The following is a 22,523-nucleotide window of genomic DNA, read 5'->3' as shown; positions in this document are numbered from 1 at the left end:
GATATATAGATATAAAAGAGTGGGAGAGAGTGTAAATATATATCATGAATCTGTATTTCTTCATCTCATTTTTGTGCTGTTTTGCTCTCTTTTGCTTATAAATTAGTCAGCAAGTATGAGCCTATATCTCTTGCGATTCAAAAGAACCAAATATCTGCCAGTTACCTTTTTTTAAAAAAAATATGTTGTTTCATTATTTGGAACCCAAAAATACCGAGTAACATCAAAAATTCATCATATCTGATCGGATGAAGATCGAAACAAAAAATTTATCTAGTTTCTTTCAACCAAAATTTTATGGCAAAACAGTCCAGCTGCAATAAGTGCTATAGCTTAAAAAATTCATGAGTGTTTCAAGTTGGTCTGCAGTGTTGGAATATTGCTCAGCCTGGCCCCATGTCCGTTTCAGAATGCAAAAAATTGTTTTATAATAACGACTTCTGCTCAACCAATGAATTCACCGTGCGACCTTAAATGCCGACGAAAAGACCATGCTTGGCGCAAAATTTCCCATTAAAAGTCATTAACTTGAGCCCTGAAAATCTTTGATCGAGAAAAGCTCTTTCATGAATCTGCTTTTCTTAATCTTAAATGAATTAAATGCAATTTTGCTATCTTTTGATCATTAAGTAGTCAGCAAGTATGATCCCACATCTCTTGCAGTTGTGAAGAACCATTTGTTTGTCAAAAAATCTGCACTGCTTTGTTTAAAAAAGTGATAATTCATAGTTTTGGACGGAAAACAACCGAATAACATCACAATTTCACAATGTTTAATGGGAAGGAGATCAAGACAATTAGGCTACCTAGTATCATTTAATCAAAAAAATTTGGCAAAACAGTCCAATTGCACTAATTGCGATAACCTAATGCTGCTCAACTTGACTCCATTTCGGCATCAGAATGCAACAGGCAGATTTATAAAAACTAATTTTTTTTGACCCATGGAAACACCATGTTTGACCAGAGGCATATGAAAAGAACTTGCTTGACGCAAAGGGTCCAATAATAACACATTTGCTTAACCACTGAAACGACCATGCTCGACCTTATATTCCTATAAAAATGACATTTGCTCGACCCATGAGAAAATTGATGCTCGAACATATATTTGACTAATTGGGTCTTTTCATAAATAGAGGTCTGGACTAGTTCACTGATCACGTGATATAGCGCAAAATCCGCTTGGGGGATGCCGGCAATATGTACTCAAATGGCTGTGGGGTTATCAAAAACTTTTCTTGCCGTAGGTCTTACTCTAAATGATTTTTCGCTAATTTCACTGTTTTTTTTGCATCAAATCACATAAAAATGTTTTCAAATAAATGTTTATAAAAACGCAAGGAAGAGGCATGTCGGGCATCAAAAAATTTTCCCCTATAAAAAGATAGTTGAAATTTAAATCCTCAGTTACAGCCACGGCGCAGGTTGCCGAACTTAAAGAAAACTTTCAGAAGTTAACAGGTTGAGGCAGAAAAGTTCAGTAAGTTGATAGAATAATGTTATGCAATGTCTTCCACCACAAGGTACGAAGTACTGGTTCAATGACTTTGCTTGAAGTCACTGAGGACTTCTGGCGTTTATCGAGAACCGCGAAGCTTTTTGAGATAATAAGTCAGAATTTCGAAGTGACTTCTGCAGAGTCACTTAACCATGCTTAAAATACGAAACGCGCATGTTTTAAAATGACGAAACTCAGCAAAGTTCAACTTCTGGCTAAGTAGCAACTTCTGGAATTTTGACTTTCGGTATTTTAGAATGTGCACGTGAGTGTTTTAAAGATCTACGTACCAATTTCTGATGTCCTAGCTGTAAAAAGCTGACTTCATCAAGTCACATATATTATGCAATTTTTGTTTTTAACCGTACCTAATCATTTGATTAGATATTCAGAGCTCTTAAAATCAAATTTTAGCGTTATGGTTCTCTCAAGCGTCAAGGTTTTCCAAGCGTTTCTAATTAAATTGTTATTTATACACGAGAGAGAGCCTAAAAAGCGACTCTATTTTGTATAACAAATTTGAATTGAATTGATGAAGTTATAGATTTGCGTATAACAACCTCATAACTGCTGCAGAGAGATGAAACTTCGTGTTTCCATTTCTTAGTCATCAAACAACTGATGCATTCGATGTCAAACTATAGTTTTTAAAAAGTTTCAAACTCTATTTTTTTAAAAAAAAATTCTATTTTGTAAAACAAAAAAGAATTCACCTAAAGAAGTGATAGATTTGCTTATAACAACCACATTACTGCTGGCGGAGAGATGAGTTTTCGCGCAATCACTTCTTAGTCATCAAACAACTGATGCATTTGATGTCAAACTCTATTTTTTGGGCGATATATCTATGAATAGCCGGGTCGAGGTGTCAACGCCATTCAACGCAAAATTATGCAAGATCAGCGGTGAATGCGGAAAATTTGTAAAATAAGCGGTGAATACCGTAAATTTACATAAATCAGGCGGTGAATGCGGTGAAAAAAATCTTTATCGCCTGGTAGCGGTGAAATTAAATATTTTCACCGCTGAATTTAGCGGTGAAATTACATAAATTCGCCGATTTAAAAAACAGTGTCCAAATAATGTAAGATAACGGGTGAATGCGATGAAATTACAAATTCAACGCTTAAATTAGTAGTGAACTTACATAAATTCACCGCTTAACTTAGTGGTGGAATTACAAACTGACCGCTTAGAAAAAAAGTGTTAAAATTGTGTGAGATCAGCAGTGAATGCGATGAAATTACACAAATTCAACGCTTAACCTAGTGGTGAAATAACATAAGTACACCGCTTAGAAAACGCTTTGAATTGTCTTTTGTTAAACGAGGTTAAGATATTTGTATTAAAAAACGCACGAAAAATTTATACACAAATATTTTTACATATTTTGAAAATTATTTTCAGTGGTGAATTTATGTAATTTCACCATTAGAGTAAGCGGTTCACTTACAAAAAATCACCACATTTCACTGCAATTCACGCTAAAACTTGTAAATTCACCGCTAATCTTACACTAGTTTAGAGCGTATATCGTACAAAAAGTAGAGTGAATTTGATTGAAATTCAAAACAAATATGCCAGTTTTACGTGAGAAGTGGCGCAGCGGAAGAAGAAGTGGCTGACATGCAGGAGGTTTGAATCCATGCGAGGACGCTAACTTGTAGTAAGGGGTGAAATGTGGTGCTTTTTTGTAAGTTCATCGCCTACTCTAGCGGAATTACATAAATTCACAGCATTCACAATATTTCAAAGCAAAATTATGTACAAAAGTTGCGTTAAAACACCATTTTTTCACCGCTTATCGTACTTATTTTTCCAATTTTTTCTCGACCCTGGTACCAAGAAATGATATATGATCATCTATGGTCAACAAAAATCATAAAAAAATTGTAGTTCTCAAGGCTCCCGGGTCGAGGAAAAATCGGAAAATTAAGTAAGATAAGCGACGAAAAATTTTGTACATAAATTTGCGGTGAAATGCGGTGAAATTATGCAATTTCACACCTAGACCCGGGTCGAGGTTTGGCGATGAATTTTTGTAAGAAATGCACTGAAATGCCGTCAAAAAAATAAGTCGCACCGCGTGTTTTCTTTTATCTTCTTGCGGTGAATGCGCTGAATCGCGGTGAAATATTCATTTTTAACGCGTTCTCAGTATTCTTACAAAAAATGAGAATCCGTACCCGGGTTCGAACCTCGGACCTCCTGCATACTTGTAACTGCTTATTTCACTGCACCAACCGTCATTTACTTCTTTGCTATTTTTTGTGAAATTAAATCAGATTAAGTAAACGTTGGAAAGCAAATGCGGTGAATTTTTGTAAGAATTGCCTTGAATTTCTCGATGAATTTTTGTATTAAACGCGCTGAATTGCGGTGAATTATATTTTCTTTCAACTTATTAACCGCTTTCTCCTCATTTCTGACAATAATTTGCCACAAAAGTTGACAAGGTGAAATTCTTAAGAAGTGCGTTGAAAAGCGGTGAAGTATTTATTAACACCGCATTCATCGCCCTTATCGCATTTCTTACCAAAATTCACCGAATTCACCAAAAATTTTTTACAAAAATTTACCCAAAAACCTCGACCCGGGAGTAAGCGGTGAACTTAAAAAAATTCACCGCGATCATACATCTTTTGACACATCGAGTTAAAATATTTCCCTCGCATTCACCGCTTATATCTCATAATTTGGACACTTTTTGCAAAACAGTGAAATTATGTAATTTCATTGCTAAATTCGGCTGTGAAATTTTGTAACTTCACCACTACCAAGCGATAAAGATTTTGTCACCGCATTCACAGCCTGATTTATGAATTTCACCGCATTCAATGCTTATCTTACATAATTTTGCGTTGAATGGCGGTGACACCTCGATCCTGGCTGTAACGTGCTCAGTATTTTCCAATCACACTTTTTAATTTGTTGTTGTTTGCTGTTTTCTGCGGTTGTTTGCTCAAATGTCCTAGATTTTCTAATTCAGAGGCTATTTTTAGAGAAGAAAATATCCGCAGAAAGGTTATCTTTAATTGAAACAAGGCTCGACAGAAATCAGATTAGTGATTTCAAAAAATTCAATGATTTTGTCTTTCAGTACAGAAGTTGTGACATACCACTACTATGAGAAGAGATGCTTTGGTCCCTACGAGCATTTGGAATCTTACCGTAAGTCTCATTTTGGCAGACTCTGCGTCTTTACTATTCTCTTCTTTTTCATATTAATAAGCTCCTAATGTTAATTTGGAGAAAAATTTGAGAAACGATCACCGCGATTCAGGAAATTGCAAGTCATTTGAGGTGCAAGTTGGCAAAGCAGAGCTATATTCAATGAAATGACTTGCAATTTTTGGCTAAAAATAAGAATTTGGAAAAGCTCTTGCAAAATTCATGCAAATTTAACTTCATCTGGCTTAGTTTTGCTTGACCAATACCGTTGTATCTTTCATACAAGTTACGACTGACGCCAATGTTTGAGGCGTTAACATGACAGGTATATCTTCCGCACAAAAATATGAGAACGGATTATCAATAATTAAAAAATGTAAATTAATTTAATTTTTCAAATCTGAATGAAATCGAAAATTTTAAAAATGCAGACGCAGTCAAGGCTGATTGGCGTTCTGTCATTTTTGCATGCGGAAAAAGTGCATGCTTTCACTAAAACTTTTATAATTACTCTTTGTCTTTGTCCTGAAAAAATTTATATATTAATTTATTCGAGATTTTTTTTACAATTACCCATTTATCAACAGATCTCAAAGTATTTTCTTGCTGTTTATCTGAAACGAGATTTAAAACAAACTGAACATTTGATGAAAATTTAATTTAGCACAGGCGAGGAACGGGATATAGAGTTACACTTAGAAATTATACAAATTTCTAAAAGTGGCCGAAAATGTCATATAATGTTTCTCTTAAAAACGACTTTTTTTATTTCTGTACATCTTGGAGACATCGACGCAAAGATAAGATACTTGTTTTTCAATGATACCCTTGGAACACCGAAAGCTATCGTAGATGATTGAATATTGACGAAAACTCCATCTAAATTTGATAAAAATTTTTCCAAAATGTCTGAAATTGTTGGTAGAAAACGGCGGCGAACTTTTTTCTCTGTAAATATTAATTTCCTAAATTTTTCCTGTTGTTTAACTTTTAGAAGCAGAGAGCTTCAAGTTGATATCACATATGCCAGCCTGGGACTCCCTCAAAAAGTCAAAAAAAGTTCTGAAGAAAAAAAATAGGGCTAGCATAAAATTCATCAATTTTTTTTTCAGAAAGATGTGGGAACAGTAACGATAGTTCAAAATATCTACGATTTTTGCGCAAGCGATAATCAAATATGTCTCATTGCATTGATTTTTGTTTCCCTGTAGTATGGATTTTTAAAAATTGATCGGAGAGTTGTGCAGAATCTTATTACACAAGCTAACAGCTTCGAAGCGGTTCTACTTCGTGACACTATTCTTTTTGAAAATCCCCCTCCCATCTGGGTCTCTCTTTTTTGTACCTATATGTCACATCTTTGTCACATCTTTGGAATACCACATTTAGATAGCTTAGAAGTTTTGTTGTTGTCATAATTATTGGAAAGAAAGGTGCAAAATTCTGTACTTTATCATAACCTAAATTGAGTTCAAATTCTGGGTGAATATAATCTCAAATTTCACCAACAAATTCGTAGCAAAATTTTTATTAGAGCACGACAACCAGAAAACACATTAATCCTGTTTTTTTACCCGGATACAATGAAGGATGGCAAAATCGATCTTCACTTTTCATTTCATTGTGATTGTTTTCTCGGTTTTCTCAGTGTTTTTTTCCGACTCGAAGTGGAGTATTGGTTTTTGGAAGTAGATTTGTTCACGCGGCTTTTTGACATAAAAGCGAAAGTGAGAAAAGCTGTCTTGGTGAACAAATTTTCTCTAAGCGAGAGAAGTTTTTTGATCATGCGCTGCGTTTGGTGAATGACTTTTTGACTTTGAAATGTAGTTTTTGATTGAATTGCACAAATAGATAACCCTTTTTAGACGTTTTTTTCGTCTAAGTGACCCACTTTTTTTGCTTTTCATTTGGTTTCTTGTAGAAATAAATTTTATTCGATACTATATTGAAATGTCAACCTCGGAAATTGATACCACAGTGTTTTGCAGAGCTTGAAAATGCGTTTCAAGTTGAAAATTGACACATAATACTTGACTTTTCAGAAAGTTTTTGGCTTTTTTAATATTAATTTCTTCATTTTTGGATCTTTCAACCGTATTTCTGTAAAAAAAATCTGATACTATGGCAACTTCTCTTTGATAATTCCTATACTCAACGCTTCTTTCTACCTCGATGTAATTTTGTTTCATAAAATTGTACATATGCTAATCAAATTTTGGTAGTTTTTTTCCCGATTTTCGTCAGTTTTTCGTTTGTATTTTGGTTGTATTTGCTAGAAATATTTTTTTTGTTTAACAGGGACTTTAATTTCGTTTCAATAAAAACTTAATCATTTTTTGGCGTTAGGTTTTGAATAAACAGTTAAAACTTTTTCATAAAGGAAGTCTTATTTTAAAAGTTCTTTGACCATTTTTTTGCAAAATGTTTTAATATTTCGTATTTATGAATTCTGCTTTTCCTTATTTTGTGTTCTCTTCAGGAGGACAGATTATTGTATTGGATGACTAGTTATCTTTTCTATGTCTTGAATGCTGAACAATAAAATGTATTAGTTTTTCTTGAATTTTTTAAATTGATTTTCAACTTTCAAAAATCAAGAATGTCTTTTTGTCACGGTGTTCCTTACACTGTGCCCATATTTACATTCTAGTTAGTATCTGTCTAAGTTTGTCCTGGCATCTACATATATTTTCGGTGATTTGATTTTTTCAGTTGTATAAAATCAATGATTTCAGTTTTTTCTTAGATTTTGGTCATTTCTTTGGTTTGCAATTGATTTCATTCAACATAAGGTAGGACTGAGAGTTTGATAGCAAGCTTTTTCCAAAATTTTTACTTATGACTAATTACTACAGCCTTCTTCCGGCCTTGGTATTAATTAAAACGATTTTCTGCCGTTGAGGTGTTTGTTATTTGTTGTCTTAATCGCAGTGATTTGAAGTGTAATTATAAGTGTTTTCTGATTCATAAATTTCAGCTTTCTTTTTTGAAAAGATTAAACTTAGTTTCTAAGATTATTATCTGCCTTTTGCTTTCGCGATCTTATTCAGATTAGAATCTTGAATTATTTGACGGCTATTGATAACCTTTTCAGCTTTTTCATACTATCAGATTTTTGACCACCCTAATTATGTTGGATTTTTTTAAGGTTACCAAACGTTTTCAATAATAAAAAGTTTTGCTGCATTTTGTTTCTTTTGTTGACAGTGGTTTAAGTTTCACCAATTTTTAGAGCAGACCTGGTGAGGTAGTGAGTTAATGGTTTAATACAAAAAGGTAGTGGCTTCCGTTGCAGTTACGGTTTTGTTAGTGAAGTCCTGACGCTTCGAATCGCTTCCGGAATTCTTCCGGCTATGTTTTTTCATTGAAGTTCTGCTGCAGAAACGACATGGATTGCTATTGTACAATTTTCTTTGAAATCAAGCCAGGTCATTTTCAATTTTTAGTAATCATCCGAAAATTGATACATAATTTCCAAAAAAAAAACACATAAGAAATATACAAAAACTTGAAAGCCGAGACTTGTTTAATATTTAATTTTGAGTTAATATTCAAACAATTTCACGAAAATCATAAAAGTTCAATTATGGCACCTAAAAAATTTGACTGGTGACATAAACTTCTGTTTATTTTGGTTAGAGGCTTTTAAGTTCACTATATCGCTTGTTAAGGCCATTTTTGATTTTTTGGAAGGGCTTAAACAGTAACTTCGGATTGAAGACCTAGTATAATATTGATTTTAAAGTTCTATACATTTTTTTAATTAAAACATATAAGCGAGTATTTGCAAGGATATCATCAAAACCTAAGTCGCATAGCTGGTATTTTTTATTCAGCGCCAACATTTGAAAATAATAATGCACTTCCCAGGAGTTTTGGCGGAACACAGAAAAAATCTAAGGAATCATTTCCAAGATGCAAAACGAAAAAAACGAAAACCTAAACGGAAGGGGAACGATGTAAGCTCCTTGCTTTTACTAGAAGGAACACATTGAATCTCTTTAAATTCACGCAAGCAGAGTCTTGTTATCCATACGGGAATCAAATATTCATATAAATAGCACTAAGGAATCAAGTATGGACAGTTTGAAGTCATTTAATATTCTTGTATGAAGGAAAAGAGATCGCAACCAGCAGATCATCGGCGCATTTATTAAACATAGAATTTAAGATTTCCCTCGTTTCTTCGCATCTGATTTTTTTTATTGTGAAACAATTTGGTTCTCATAAATTGTTCTGAGTTCTGAATCGGCATATCAAAATGTCGAATTCAAGCAATATCCTTTCTTTAATAGAAAGACTCTTGTTGCCTCGGATATAATTTCTGTAATAAGAGAGACTTTTTTGTCAGAAGTGTTTTCTAATCTTTCATTGTAATAATGAGGGCCATGACGTATCCTATATTTGTCCAGATTAATGAATTTCTTGGAATTATTTAATATATATTTGATAACCTTTTTTATTTCACTTCTGAATTTTTTGGCCTCTAATGAAAGAGTGCAAAGACCAGTTTCAGATATTACTCAAACTTCCTTCGTCGAAGGGTTCTAAATGTTCAAACATGTTTACATTTCGCAATTTGTGATTTCTACTGCGTATTAAAATAGGGTGCGATATTGCTTAAACGTGGGTGTAAATTTATGCTATAATTTTTTTTTGTTACTTTCCACAAAATCTGTTACAAGTCCGGAAATATTGCAGGATTGTTTAGATCATAAAGATGTGCGGATTTCTTCAGGTGACTTATTTTTTATACAAAACAGTTGTAGATTTTCTAAATTGACCGGTAAAAATTGGAAATGGACTTAGCTAATGCTACTTTTTGTGTTTGGCGAATTTTCTGTAAAAGATTTTGCGTAACTCCCATGATTCCAGCATTCTAGGCTGATGAGAACTGGGCTCAAAATCATTCTGATCAGATCGTTCAACACCGAACGTGCACCTTGTCTGACTCAACCGCCCTTGACAGTTTTTGTGCGCTCGAATCACGTTCTAATCGGTCTCTGATTAGCTCACTCAGATGCGCTGGACAGTTTCTGTGCGTTCGAAACGACCTGCAATCCTGATTAGACCTACATGTGCTCGAATTTACTTCTGCTTAGACTCCTGAGCTAAAGTCGTACCGGTGAATTTAATTTCGAAGCCGTTCTATCTTTGTAAGACTATTCTTATTGAAAATCCACCCTCACATCTGGTCTTTTATTTGTATCTATATGTCTTATCTATATGTCAGAGATGAAATTTTTTGGACTTTATCAGTACCTAAATTGAGTTCAATTTCTGGCAGAACATAATCTCGAATTTCTCCAAAAAATTCGTAGCAAAATGTTTATTATCTCTCGAGACCCAGAAAACACATCAATACTGTTTTTTTTACCCCAATACGAAAAAGGATGGCAGAAACGATATTCACTTTTCATTTCATTGCGCTTGTTTTCCCGGATTTCTCAGTGTTTTTTTTTTCGTTGAAGTTCTGTTGCAGAAACGTCCTGGATTGCTATCGTCAAATTTTCTTTGATGTCAAAATAGGTCATTTTTGATTTTTAGTAGTCTCCCAAAAATTGATACTTAATGTCCAAAAAACCATATAAGAACTAAACAAATACTGGAGAGCCGAGACTTTTTTAATATTTAATTTTGAGTTAACATTCAAACAGTTTCAAGAAAATCATACAAGTTCATTTATGACATTTAAATAAAGTTCAGCTGGTTACATAAACTTCTGTTTAATTTGATCAGAGGCATTAAGTTCATTATATCGCTTCTTAAGGCCATTTTTAATTATTTGGACGCATAAAAAAAAACAAAAACCTAAACGGAAGGAAAAAATGTTTGATCCTTGCTTTTACTAGAAGGAACACATTGAATCTCTTTAAATTCACGCAAGCAGAGTCTTGTTATCCATACGGGAATCAAATATTCATATAAATAGCACTAAGGAATCAAGTATGGACAGTTTGAAGTCATTTAATATTCTTGTATGAAGGAAAAGAGATCGCAACCAGCAGATCATCGGCGCATTTATTAAACATAGAATTTGAGGTTTCCCTCGTTTCTTCGCATATGATTTTTAATTACAAAAAAGTTCGGCTCTCATAAATTGTTCTGAATTCTGTATCGGCATATCAAAATGTCGAATTCAAGCAATATCCTTTCTTTAATAGAAAGACTCTTGTTGCCTCGGATATAATTTCTGTAATAAGAGGCAATACTTTCGTCAGCAGTGTTTTCTAATCTTTAATTGTAATAATGAGGGCCATGAAGTATGTTGAATTCGTCCAGATTAATGAATTTTATAAAATTATTTAATATATATTTGATAATCTTTTTTATTTTACTTCTGAATTTTTTTTGCCTCTCTTGGAAGAGTGCAAAAACCAATTTCAGAAATTAGTCAAACTTCCTTCCTCGAAGTATTCTAAATAATCTTACGTAAATAAAGTTCACAGTTTGTGATTTCTACAGTGTATTAAAATAGAGTGCAATATTGCTTAGACATGGGTGTAACTTTATGCTATCAATTCTGACTGTGTTCGAATCCTCTTCTGCTTAGACTCCTGGGTTTAAGTCGTACCGCTAAAAAAAATTTCGTAGCGATTCTACCTTCGTAAGACTATTCTTACTGAAAATCGCCCTCCCATCTGGGTTTTTTTGTACCTAGATGTCACATACTTGTAGAAATACCACAATTAGATAGCTTGGAAGTTTTGTTGTCATAACTATTAGAAAGAGACGTGCAAATTTTTGGGCTATATCATTACCCAAATTGAGTTAAAATTCGGTATGAACATATTCTCGAATCTCACCAACAAATTCGTAGAAAAAATGTTTATCATCGCTCTTCACACAGAAAACAAAATAATCCTGTTTTTTTTGCCCCGATACAAAGAACGCTGGCAAAAACGATATTCCCTTTTAGTTTCATTGTGCTTATTTTCTCTGTTTTCCCAGTGCTTTTGTTTTTTGTTAAAGTTCTGTTGCAGAAACGACCTGAAGTGCTATGGTAAAATTTTCTTTGATATCAAACTAGACTAGGTCATTTTCGATTTTTAGTAGTCATCTAAAATATGTTACATAATTTTCAAAAAACCATGTAAGAACTATAAACAACAGATCCAACATCTCTCAGTAGAAATAGAAAATTTGGGTTCGAAATTTTTTCTGATGATCAGATGCCGTAAAAGACGTCTTGATCTACAGTCAATTTAATCCTCTGAAGGGGATCGGCTTCCGCTATCAGCTTGCTCACTTTTGATGAGAGCCAACCCACTTTAGATTAGTCTCCTGACATAACGCTGCTTTCGTGTTGCCTCTTCGCATAGACAACATATCGCATTAAAAAACAAAAACAATGAAAAATGCGCTCGAAGAGGTCTCTGATCATACCAACTTGCGTTGGACATCGGTTCCGACCAGACTCAGTTGCGCTCGAACAGTTTATGTTCAGTCACAAAAGCATTCGAAACGGCTATATCCAGGCTCAAGGACAATCGAATCCGCCTGTGATCAGACTCAAAAACACTCGAATACTGTCCGGACTGCGCGCCAAGTTTTATTCAGTACTGATCCAGTTCCTGTCTTGGATCAGTAAAGTAAGAGTGGACTGATCATATCATTTTTTGACTTAGCACGTTTTAAGCCAAGTCTCAATTCTTGGCAAGTTGTGACCGAGTCTTGAAATGTCTTCACAAGTCTTCGAATGTCTTCACAAGTAATCAGTACCGATTTGTTTTTTCAAGACGTGTTTTTCACTCGAGAGATACTGATCAAAACTTGAAATTCGTTACCCGTATCTAGACTCAAGTAAGCTCATATGCTCGAACTCGTCCTGTAATTTCGCAAAATTTTCAGGTGAGCTCGCAAAATGGTCTGATTAGGACAATCTCGAGCGCACGCCTCAGCCTGAAATAGTTTTTTCACAGAGGATAGATTTTGAAACATATACAAAATTTTCTGTGCTAGTTTGGCGTGCCAATTTTTTTTTCACATATTTCTAGGGTACACACAATCCAGGTTCACATAATTCTTTATTTTGGATTTTGAGTGCTTCTATAATAATGAAAACTACATGATTACTGAAACTCTGACGATGTTCATTTTTTTATTTCTTTGTCTTCTTTTTGCGTACCATCAAATTTCCCGCAAAGAAATATTCCCGCAAACCTATCAAAGATATCCGCTTACCATAGTGTTGAAAATACATAAATTCGCTGATTAGAAAAAAGTTTGAGAAAGATGTAAGATAAAGTGGTAGTTTTAGTGGGAGGGTAAATCTAACATTTCCTCCCTTACTCCGTTTAATTTCACCTCATTTTTTGCTGATCTCAAACAATTTTGACAATGTTTTCTATGCGGTGAATTGATGTATTTTCACCGCTAAATTTATCGGTGAAAATATGCAATATCACCGCTACCAGGCCATAAATGTTTTTTTCGCTGCATTCATCGCCTGATTTATGTAATTTCATTGCCGTCACGGCTTAACTTACAATGGCTCAATGGCGCTGAAATCTTGACCCGGAAGACTAAGTCAACAAATAATACATCTTATTTTCTTCCGCAACAAAAGCGAAGTTTTTTTAAATCTCAATTGAAACGAATATAATGGTCTTTGATATAGCAAAATAAAAAAGATTCACCACAACTCACCGCTAAGAGATGTAATTTCACCGCCCTTACAAGAGTTCGAACCTCCCACCTCCTGCGTGTCATCCACCTCTTCTTCTACTGCCCCATCTCTCATAAACTTTTAGGATTTTTGTTTCGGATTTAAACAACTTGCCTACTTTCTGTAAAACATGAGAGGTGAATTTTTGTAAGATTTGCGACATTTAACGTTGAAATTGCACATTTTAGCGGTGAAATGTTGTGCTTTTTTGTAAGTTCAACGCTTACTCTAGTGGTGAAATTACATAAATTCACCGATTAGAAAAAGTGTCAAAAAGATGTAAGATTAAGTGGTAGTTTTAGTGGGAGGGTAATTCTAACATTTCCTCACTTACTCCCATTAATTCCACCGCATTATTTGCTGATCTCATACAATTTTAACTATTTTTTTCTCAGCGTTGAAACCAGGTAAGTTTAACGCTAAATCGAGCGGTAAAATTATCTAATTTCACCGCATTACAAAATACATAAATTCGCTGATTAGAAAAAAGTTTGAGAAAGATGTAAGATAAAGTGGTAGTTTTAGTGGGAGGTAAATCTAACATTTCCTCCCTTACTCCGTTTAATTTCACCTCATTTTTTGCTGATCTCAAACAATTTTGACAATGTTTTCTATGCGGTGAATTGATGTATTTTCACCGCTAAATTTATCGGTGAAAATATGCAATATCACCGCTACCAGGCCATAAATGTTTTTTTTTTCGCCGCATTCATCGCCTGATTTATGTAATTTCATTGCTTTCACGGCTTAACTTACAATGGCTCAATGGCGCTGACATCTTGACCCGGAAGACCAGGTCAAAAAATAATACATTTTGTTTTCTTCCGCAACAAAAGCGAAGTTTTTTTAAATCTCAATTGAAAAGAATATAATGGTCTTTGATATAGCAAAATACAAAAATTCACCACAACTCACCGCTAAAAGATGTAATTTCACCGCCCTTACAAGGGTTCGAACCTCCCACCTCCTGCGTGTCATCCACATCTTCTTCTACAGCCCCATCTCTCATAAACTTTTAGTATTTTTGTTTCGGATTTAAATCAACTTGTCTACTTTCTGTAAAACATGAGAGGTGAATTTTTGTAAGATTTGCGACATTTAACGTTGAAATTACACATTTTAGCGGTGAAATGTGGTGATTTTTTGTAAGTTCAACGCTTACTCTAGTGGTGAAATTACATAAATTCACCGATTAGAAAAGTTGTCAAAAAGACGTAAGATTAAGTGGTAGTTTTAGTGGGAGGGTAATTCTAACATCTCTCACATACTCCCACTAATTCCACCGCATTATTTGCTGATCTCATACAATTTTCACAATTTTTTCTCAGCGTTGAAACTATGTAAGTTCAACGCTAAATCGAGCGGTAAAATTATCTAATTTCACCGCATTCACCGTTTATCTTACATATTTTGAAAATTATTTTCGAAGCCGTGAATTTATGTAATTTCACCGCTAAATTTAGCGGTGAAATTATGCAAAATCATCGCTAACAGGCCCTAAGGTTTTTTCACCGCATTCACCAACTGATTTTTGTAATTTCATCGCATTCACCGCTTAACTAACACAATTTTGCGCTGAATAACCGTGACAACTCGATCCGGGAGTGTATTATTTGTGTCAACAAATAATACGATTTAGTTTCTTCCGCCCCAAAAGCAAACTTTTTCTAAATCTCAATTGAAAAAAGATTTTTTGATAATATAGCACGATACTAAAATATTATATAGCATGATACTATAGCACGATAATATAGCACGATACTGATAATATAGCACGATATATTATCTAAAATAATACGTGAGATTGACTGCCCTAGTTTAGAAAACTGAACAAAAACGACGTAAGAAAATTTTGCTGTGTTCAGCTTTCTACCTAAGAAATTGTCGGTATGTTCAGTTTGTTCTTTATATTGGGCGTGAATTGTAATAAACCATCGACATGTTTGGTCGCTTAGATTCAATAGGCTTGATTTCGTAGATTCAGTTTGTCCGGGTTTTAAGGTAAGAACTTTTTTCACATATAAGCTTTTCCATACAAGAGTCTTCAACGTACCGCTTGGAGACAACTGATTCGACAAATAGTTAACATTGATTGATTTTCTTCTTTAGCTCATTTAAAAAACAAATTGAACAAATTTATTTGGTTTTTGGTTTTTCCAGTTAAAATTTTAACACACTTGTCGAACAATAATGAGCATTCAGTTCCTTAATTCACTCTCTGATATGATTGAAGAATTTATTACCAGAAATTGCGTATGTTTATCAGTCATTTTTAAAGAACTTTTCCTGAGGTTCTAAACAAACCTCCGAACAGTTTATTGAGTTCAAAACCATAAAAATGAATCCAAGAAGCCAGAAGTAGCGATTTCAAGAGACCGGACATACCGACGACCATCTACCATTAAGACCGAACATAAGGAATCTAAGAAACCAAACATACCGACCTATCGCTTCAAGGGAACAAACCGAAGAAAAGCATTAGGGCTCTGGTTGTATGTGTCGATTTCAAACTATTCATGCCGATCAGTTTTTAATTGCTCTCAAACTAAGTTTGTAGCAATTATATAAGTCCTGTCGGTCAATTTCTTGTTTGAAGCTTTTAACTTTTCGTCCTCAAAAACGGAATCAACAGGTAGCGCATAGCAGGCATTAAGTGCTCTTAGAGCCTTTCAGCTCTGTTACAGCTCAAACTGTTTTGGATACAGTTTGTCCCCTTACCCCCACCGCGCTGTTGCCCCACAGCCCACTGTTGCCCCGAACCCCCCCCCCCCCTCCCTGATTAGACCTACCTGTGCTCAAATCTGTTTCTGCTTAAGGGAAGACTCCTGGGGTGACGTCGCACCGCTAAAAAATGTTTTAAAAGAGAAAAAACGCACGGTGAAAGCATGGAAATATTGTAAGATATGCTGTTTTTAGTGGTGAATGCGGTAAGTGAGGTGAATGCGGTAAAAAATTCAGAGCTATAAACAGCAGAGCCAACATCTCCCAGTAGACAACAGATATAGAAAATTTGCGTTCAAAGTCGTTTCTGATGATCAGATGCCGCAAAAAACATCTTGATCTACAGTTAATTCAATCCTCTGAAGGGGACCAGTTTTTGCTATCAGCTTGCTCCCATTTGATGAAAACCAACTTACTTAAAATGAGTCTCTTGACATAACGCTGCTTTCTTGTTGCCTCGTGGCATAGACAACATCTCGCAGTAAAAAAAAAAACAAAAACAATGAAATATACGCTCGAAGTGGTCTTTGATCAGAACAATTTGCGTGGGACATCGGTTCCGACCAGACTCAGTTGCGCTCGAACCGTTTATATTCAGAACCAGTTGCATTCGAATCAGTTATATTCAGACTAAAGGAAAATCGAATCCGCCTCTGATCTGACTCAAGCACACTCGAATACGCCTCTGCCCTGACTGCACACCAAGTTTTAATCAGTACTGATCCATTTCATATAGCACGATACTCTGTGAAATAATACGTGAGAGTGACTGCCCTAGTTTAGAACACTGAACAAAAACGATGCAAGAAAATTTCGCTGAGTTTAGCTTTCTACCTAAGAAATTGTCGGTGTGATTGGTTTGTTCATTATGTTGGGTGTGAATCGTAATGAACCATCGACATGTTCGGTCGCTTAGATTCAATGGGCTCGGTTTCGTATATTCAGTTTGTCCAGTTTTTAATGTAAGAACTTGGAGTTTTTTCACATATAAGCTTTTCCATACAAGAGTCTTCAACGTACCGCTTGGAGACAACTGATTCGACAAATAGTTAACATTGATTGATTTTCTTCTTTACCTCATTTGAAAAACTTATTGAACAAATTTATTTGTTTGTTTGCTTTTCCAGTTAAAATTTTAACATACTTGTCGAACAATATTGAGCATTCAGTTCCTTGATTCACACTCAGATATAATTCAAGATTTTATTACAAGAAATTACATATGTTTATCAGTCATTTTTAAAAATTTTTTTCCTGAGGTTCTAAACAAACCTCCGAACGGTTTATTGAGTTCAAAACCATTAAAATAAATCCAAGAAGCCAGAAGTAGCGAGTTCAAGAGACCGGACATACCGACGACCATCTACCATTAAGAACGAACATACGGAATCTAAGAAACCAAACATACCGACATCGCGCTTCAAGGGACCAAACCGAAGAAAAGCGTTAGGGATCTGGTGTTATGTGTTTATTTCAAACTATTCATGACGATCAGTTTATAATTGCTCTCAAACTAAGTTTGTAGCAATTATATAAGTACTGTCGGTCTATTTTATGCAATTTTTCGCATGACCAATTTTTCATCTGACGCTTTTGACTTTTCGACCTCAAAAATGGAATAAACAGGTAGCGCATAGCAGGCATTAAGTGCTCTTAGAGCCTTTCAGCTCAAACTGTTTTGGATACTGATAATTATGGTGCGAAGGGCGGTTCTTAGAGGTTGAAGACACCTCTACTGTTGACCCCCCCTCCCCAAAAATGTCCCCCTATCTCCCACCGCGCTGTTGCCCCCCCACCCCAATGTTGCCCCGAACCCCCCCTCCCTGATTAGACCTACCTGTGCTCAAATCTGTTTCTGCTTAAGGGAAGACTCCTGGGGTGACGTCGCACCGCTAAAAAATGTTTTAAAAGAGAAAAAACGCACGGTGAAAGCATGGAAATATTGTAAGATATGCTGTTTCTAGTGGTGAATGCGGTAAATGAGGTGAATGCGGTGAAAAAATAAACAGCAGAGCCAACATCTCCCAGTAGACAATAGAAATAGAAAATTTGCGTTCAAAATCGTTTCTGATGATCAGAAGCCGCAAAAAACATCTTGATCTACAATTAATTTAATCCTCTGAACGGGACCAGTTTTTGCTATCAGCTGGCTCCCATTGGATGAAAGCCAACTTACTTTCGATGAGTCTCTTGACATAACGCTGCTTTCTTGTTGCCTCTTGGCATAGACAACATCTCGCAGTAAAAAAGAAAAACAAAAACAATGAAAAGTGCGCTCGAAGTGGTCTCTGATCAGACCAACTTGCGTTGGACATCGGTTCTGATCAGACCCAGTTGGGCTCGAACCGTTTATATTGAGACCCAGTAGCATTCGAATCGGTTATATCTAGACTAAAGGACAATCGAAGCCGCCTGTGATTAGACTCAAACAGACTCGAATACGCCAGTAGTATCGTATATATACAGGAAGATCGGGGGGGGGAGATTCTTTGGAGATCCGTTCAGCAGAGGGGGATCCCTGATCCCTTAGGGGAGATCTTTTAAAATAGGAAAGTGGTAATTGCGCTACATGTATTTGTCTGGTGGCTTATTGTTGGTATTGCGCTATTGGAAAGCCATTCCAGTTTCAACTTTTCTTGCTTATTTGTGGCAAAACCTAGCAAAGTAGATTTGAATTAAAGCTGAATTTATGCGTTACAACATATAGAATAGAATTGTTATAGAAACTGTTATAGATAAGAGAATTAAACACGTACAAAAGCGTCAAATTGCATACAAAATAGCGCATTGTTTTGTTAATTAAGAGTCTGATTCTATCGCTTCATAATCAATAAATGGGTTATACACTGGACGTTCTTCTTCTATCTCATTTTCATCGGCAATTTCATCAGAATCAATATCAAACTCTGTGATTGCGGCGGTTCTTACGAAGCCGGGGTCAGGGATTTCAGCGTTGTCAGTATTCGTTTCAACTGTGGTTTCAATTTCCCTCTGGTTTTCAATTTCGTACAACTCTCCAGACGACCAGGAACTCAACGATTCATTATCGAAATTGTCGTCTTTGTCGAAGAAACGATCGTGGACAATATTTATGTGACCAAACGGCAGCGTATCGATCCCATTTTCAAGAATGTATCGTTTATCGTCGAAAGCGTTGAGCGACACTTTATTAATGGTTACTGTATGGAGTTGGTGGCTGCTAGAAGCTATTCTATGGTTTTGCGTGCGGATCAAACGACCAGAGGAGAGCGTTTCTTTGAATCTGTCATGCGTCAGTTGTCGTTGTGCTAATTTTGTGACGCCTTTAGCTGATTTCTTTTCCCCGCCATCTAAATTAAAATATTGAACATTAGGAACAGTCCCAACTAACAAGCTGTATATTGATACGTGTGAGTGTGATGAAAACTAACCTACCAATTGCAATTACTGAGTAGAGTTTCGTCTTGAGAGCACAAAATTCTTGAATAGGCACGCTGGCAAACTCGTCCTTAAACTTCAGGACGACATATTCGTTCACTTTGGAAAAGAGCGGGTGCTGTGGTGGATAATTAGAGAAGTCGAAATGTTGCAAAATTTGAATTTTTTGGCGTATATCTTGATAAACGTCTATTGTATTGATTCGATATAGCAGTGAATCAGTATCCGAGTAGAGAACTTTGCAATCAAAATTTGGCTTCATCACTGTATAATGGAATTGGAACATGTGTAATTTGGCCAGATCACGTACACATGCCCCTACAATAGTGGGTTTGTTCCAATAAATCCGTTTTTTTGCAGTTTTCATCGCAGCCATGCTCTCTCCAAAGATTTTGAACGATTTAAAATGAAAGTTTTGCGTTCTTTGTAGCACACTTTAGGCATTTCGAACAATAACGACTTGATCACGGTTCCTTTTCGACTCGCACGTTTTTCCGAACGCTGAATTATTCATGCCCTTATAGAACTCTTTGCAAAAGCAGTACTGGCAGCAATCCGGAGACTGGTATTTAGCTCCATGTAGGGTCGCATCCAGTTCGCTTGCTCAAACTTTAATGCCCGATGAAGTATTATAATTTTGAGCCCATTGAATTGTAGAATTGGGCAAGCCGATAATGTAGCGTGTAGCGGTTTTTAGGCAAGAGCGTTTGGACGAGTTTTGGCCCAGATGACTTTTCAGGTAAGTGCATCTGTACTTTCAAATTTTTCTGGTAACCGCTCAGCCAAGAATGTTTGATTTTCAATTTGGATGGCGCCAGAGGGTAATCTTGATGAGCTTCATGAAATTCGGGTGGATAATCAATATCAACTTCAATTATGTATCCATGCTGTGCCGTTGACGAAATTTTGAGTACTTCCTCGAGCGTGATATGTGCATCTAGCGCAAAATCCTTCAAGGGCAAATGAACGTTCTGCATTGCGCCGCTGTAGAGGTTATTTGCGTCTAGCATCAACGCATATGTAGACGGCTTAGAAGCATCATAGTTCGGCAGATGGCAGTTGTTTGCTTGAAAGAGTCGTTGCTCATAGATTGAAGACACTCCTCCGCGCATCATGTTCTCTACAAGTTCAAGTTGTTCTCTCTCGGTTAGCAAATGCAGGTCGGGTTTGCACACCTTGAGGAACGCATCTCCTGATAAATTTGATGCTCCATAGTACTGTGCGCAATCTAAACCGTACGTGTCATAGCAGATATCTCTGAAAGCCTCAAAGACGCACGCCAAGAGCAAAGTGTCACTGGTTAGATAAAGGTCGTGGTAGTCGCCGATGTTTTGACAACCAAATATTGAAAACACTGTTTGAGCTTGATTGTAGTCGGTTTCGCTGATAGTGACTTCACCGCCATGCAATGTATTTTTCCATTCCGATAATGGAGGCAACACTTTTTCTTCAAACACTTGTTCTGATGTGATGTAGGAATAACAGTAAAAACTTTTTTGGCAGAGAAGTTGAAAATCGCTATTGGAGTAAGATTCATACTTAGAGCGTAGAATGTCAAAGCGATTGTCAGGCAGATCAGCTACCAAGGACTCGAGTGATTGGGGCATGAAGTTAAACGAGTCAATTAACCTTATGTATTCGAAGATGGGTACTTGTTGTCCGGCCTCCGACTCAAAATTTTTTATGAACACTCCAACAGAGAGTGATATATAGTTTTCGTCCGTAGAAGGTATAACTTCAAACTTCGTTTCTGGCTCACACTCTGCTAGTGCAAGACATATATGATGAATATCATACTTTTTGATATTATGACCAATCATTGGCGTAAAGTTAGATGTTCTGTGACGAGTGTTACAGAGTTGATGCCCCCACCCTAGAAAATGACCATCGTAGTGACAATGGTCAAGAACAAGCTCAGCCTCATCGTTTATTTCGTTTTCACAGATCCAACATCTTGTGTTAATTTCACGCGCTGAAACAGGTCCTCGGTAGGGTCCGTAGGAAGCTCGTTTTCGGTTGTAGATGTCCCGCGCCAGTACGTGCAAAGATTTTACAAATTCGTTCATACAGTTGTCACCTCTTTTGAGTTCAAAGTAGACAGGAATTGCTTTACCGTGTTCTATGGCTGCTATTGCATAACCACAAGGTTCATGTTTTCCAATTGCAACTGTGTAGGAAGTAGAGGGTGAGGGTTGTGCTGTAGCGATTGGAACAAGATAAGATTCTGTGTCAAAGTATAGAACGATAGGAAGAAACCAGCGTGCTTTCCAGTTTCTGAACTGTAGGGAAGTGTTGCTTTCTTTTGGCATAACAATTTCTGCTGCTGCATGTTCACTGCATGTTTTAACATGGTTTTGATAAGTTTCTCTGTTTGTACACAAATGAAAACAATTTCGACAAATACGCTGCGCTGCACGGTGCGCTATACCTTTGAAGTATGCGACAAATCGTTCCAGATTCAAGATGAGAACGTAGTGATGGGCATTCTCATCGTGGAGGAGAAGAAGGTCCATTGTGAAGGATTTGTTTGACTTTTTGGAAACGTAGATCATCACCAAACGTGTTCCCTCGATTCTGTAAACAAAACAGATTCATGAAGGCCAATACAGTTTTAACATTTTGATTCGTTGAGCGGAATTATTTGAATTTTATTGATATTATTAAAGAAACACTTACCCGAAAACATTGACGCGAACGTCGTTGGCGTCCTCAAAGTATGGGATCCTGTTTATGGGCATGGGCATCTGATAGTCTCCAACCGGCTGTCGTTCCGCATTCTTGTACGTATCTGGATTGGTCTTTTCAGTTCCCGATCGACCTTCTGTCAGTAAATTGATTCGATTTTTGATGTGATACGCGGCAAAAAAACAATACACGAAGCAGTTGTGATCAAAATGGTTTCGTATGTTGAGCAATGAACGGCATTCGCTCAGGAAACCAGGTAGAGCTATATATGACGATGCATGCACGGGGGCAAAGGCGGCTATCTTGATTTCCAGTCTGTTTACTTTGCGTAGAATCCATCCACTGCCTTGTGACGAAAAG

The 22,523-nt window shown here is 36.1% G+C and overlaps 1 protein-coding gene across 1 annotated transcript in view; it reads left to right on the top strand.

Moving 5' to 3' along the window:
- Positions 1 to 1,627: 1,627 nt before the first annotated feature.
- The window catches only part of LOC142340686 (uncharacterized), a 38,725-nt gene continuing 17,829 nt past the window's right edge, over positions 1,628 to 22,523 (top strand). Inside the window, exons 1-2 of the mRNA XM_075391379.1 lie at positions 1,628 to 1,766; positions 4,602 to 4,672. Coding sequence (XP_075247494.1) covers positions 1,759 to 1,766; positions 4,602 to 4,672 — 79 coding nt within the window. The 5' untranslated portion in view covers positions 1,628 to 1,758. The remainder of the gene's footprint in view (positions 1,767 to 4,601; positions 4,673 to 22,523) is intronic.

The sequence above is a fragment of the Convolutriloba macropyga genome, chromosome 6 (genome assembly GCF_964194025.1).
Source record: "Convolutriloba macropyga chromosome 6, txConMacr16.3, whole genome shotgun sequence".
Classification (NCBI taxonomy): Eukaryota; Metazoa; Xenacoelomorpha; order Acoela; family Convolutidae; genus Convolutriloba; species Convolutriloba macropyga.
Note: the sequence above shows the minus strand (reverse complement) of the source record. Positions and strands in the feature narration are given on the sequence as shown.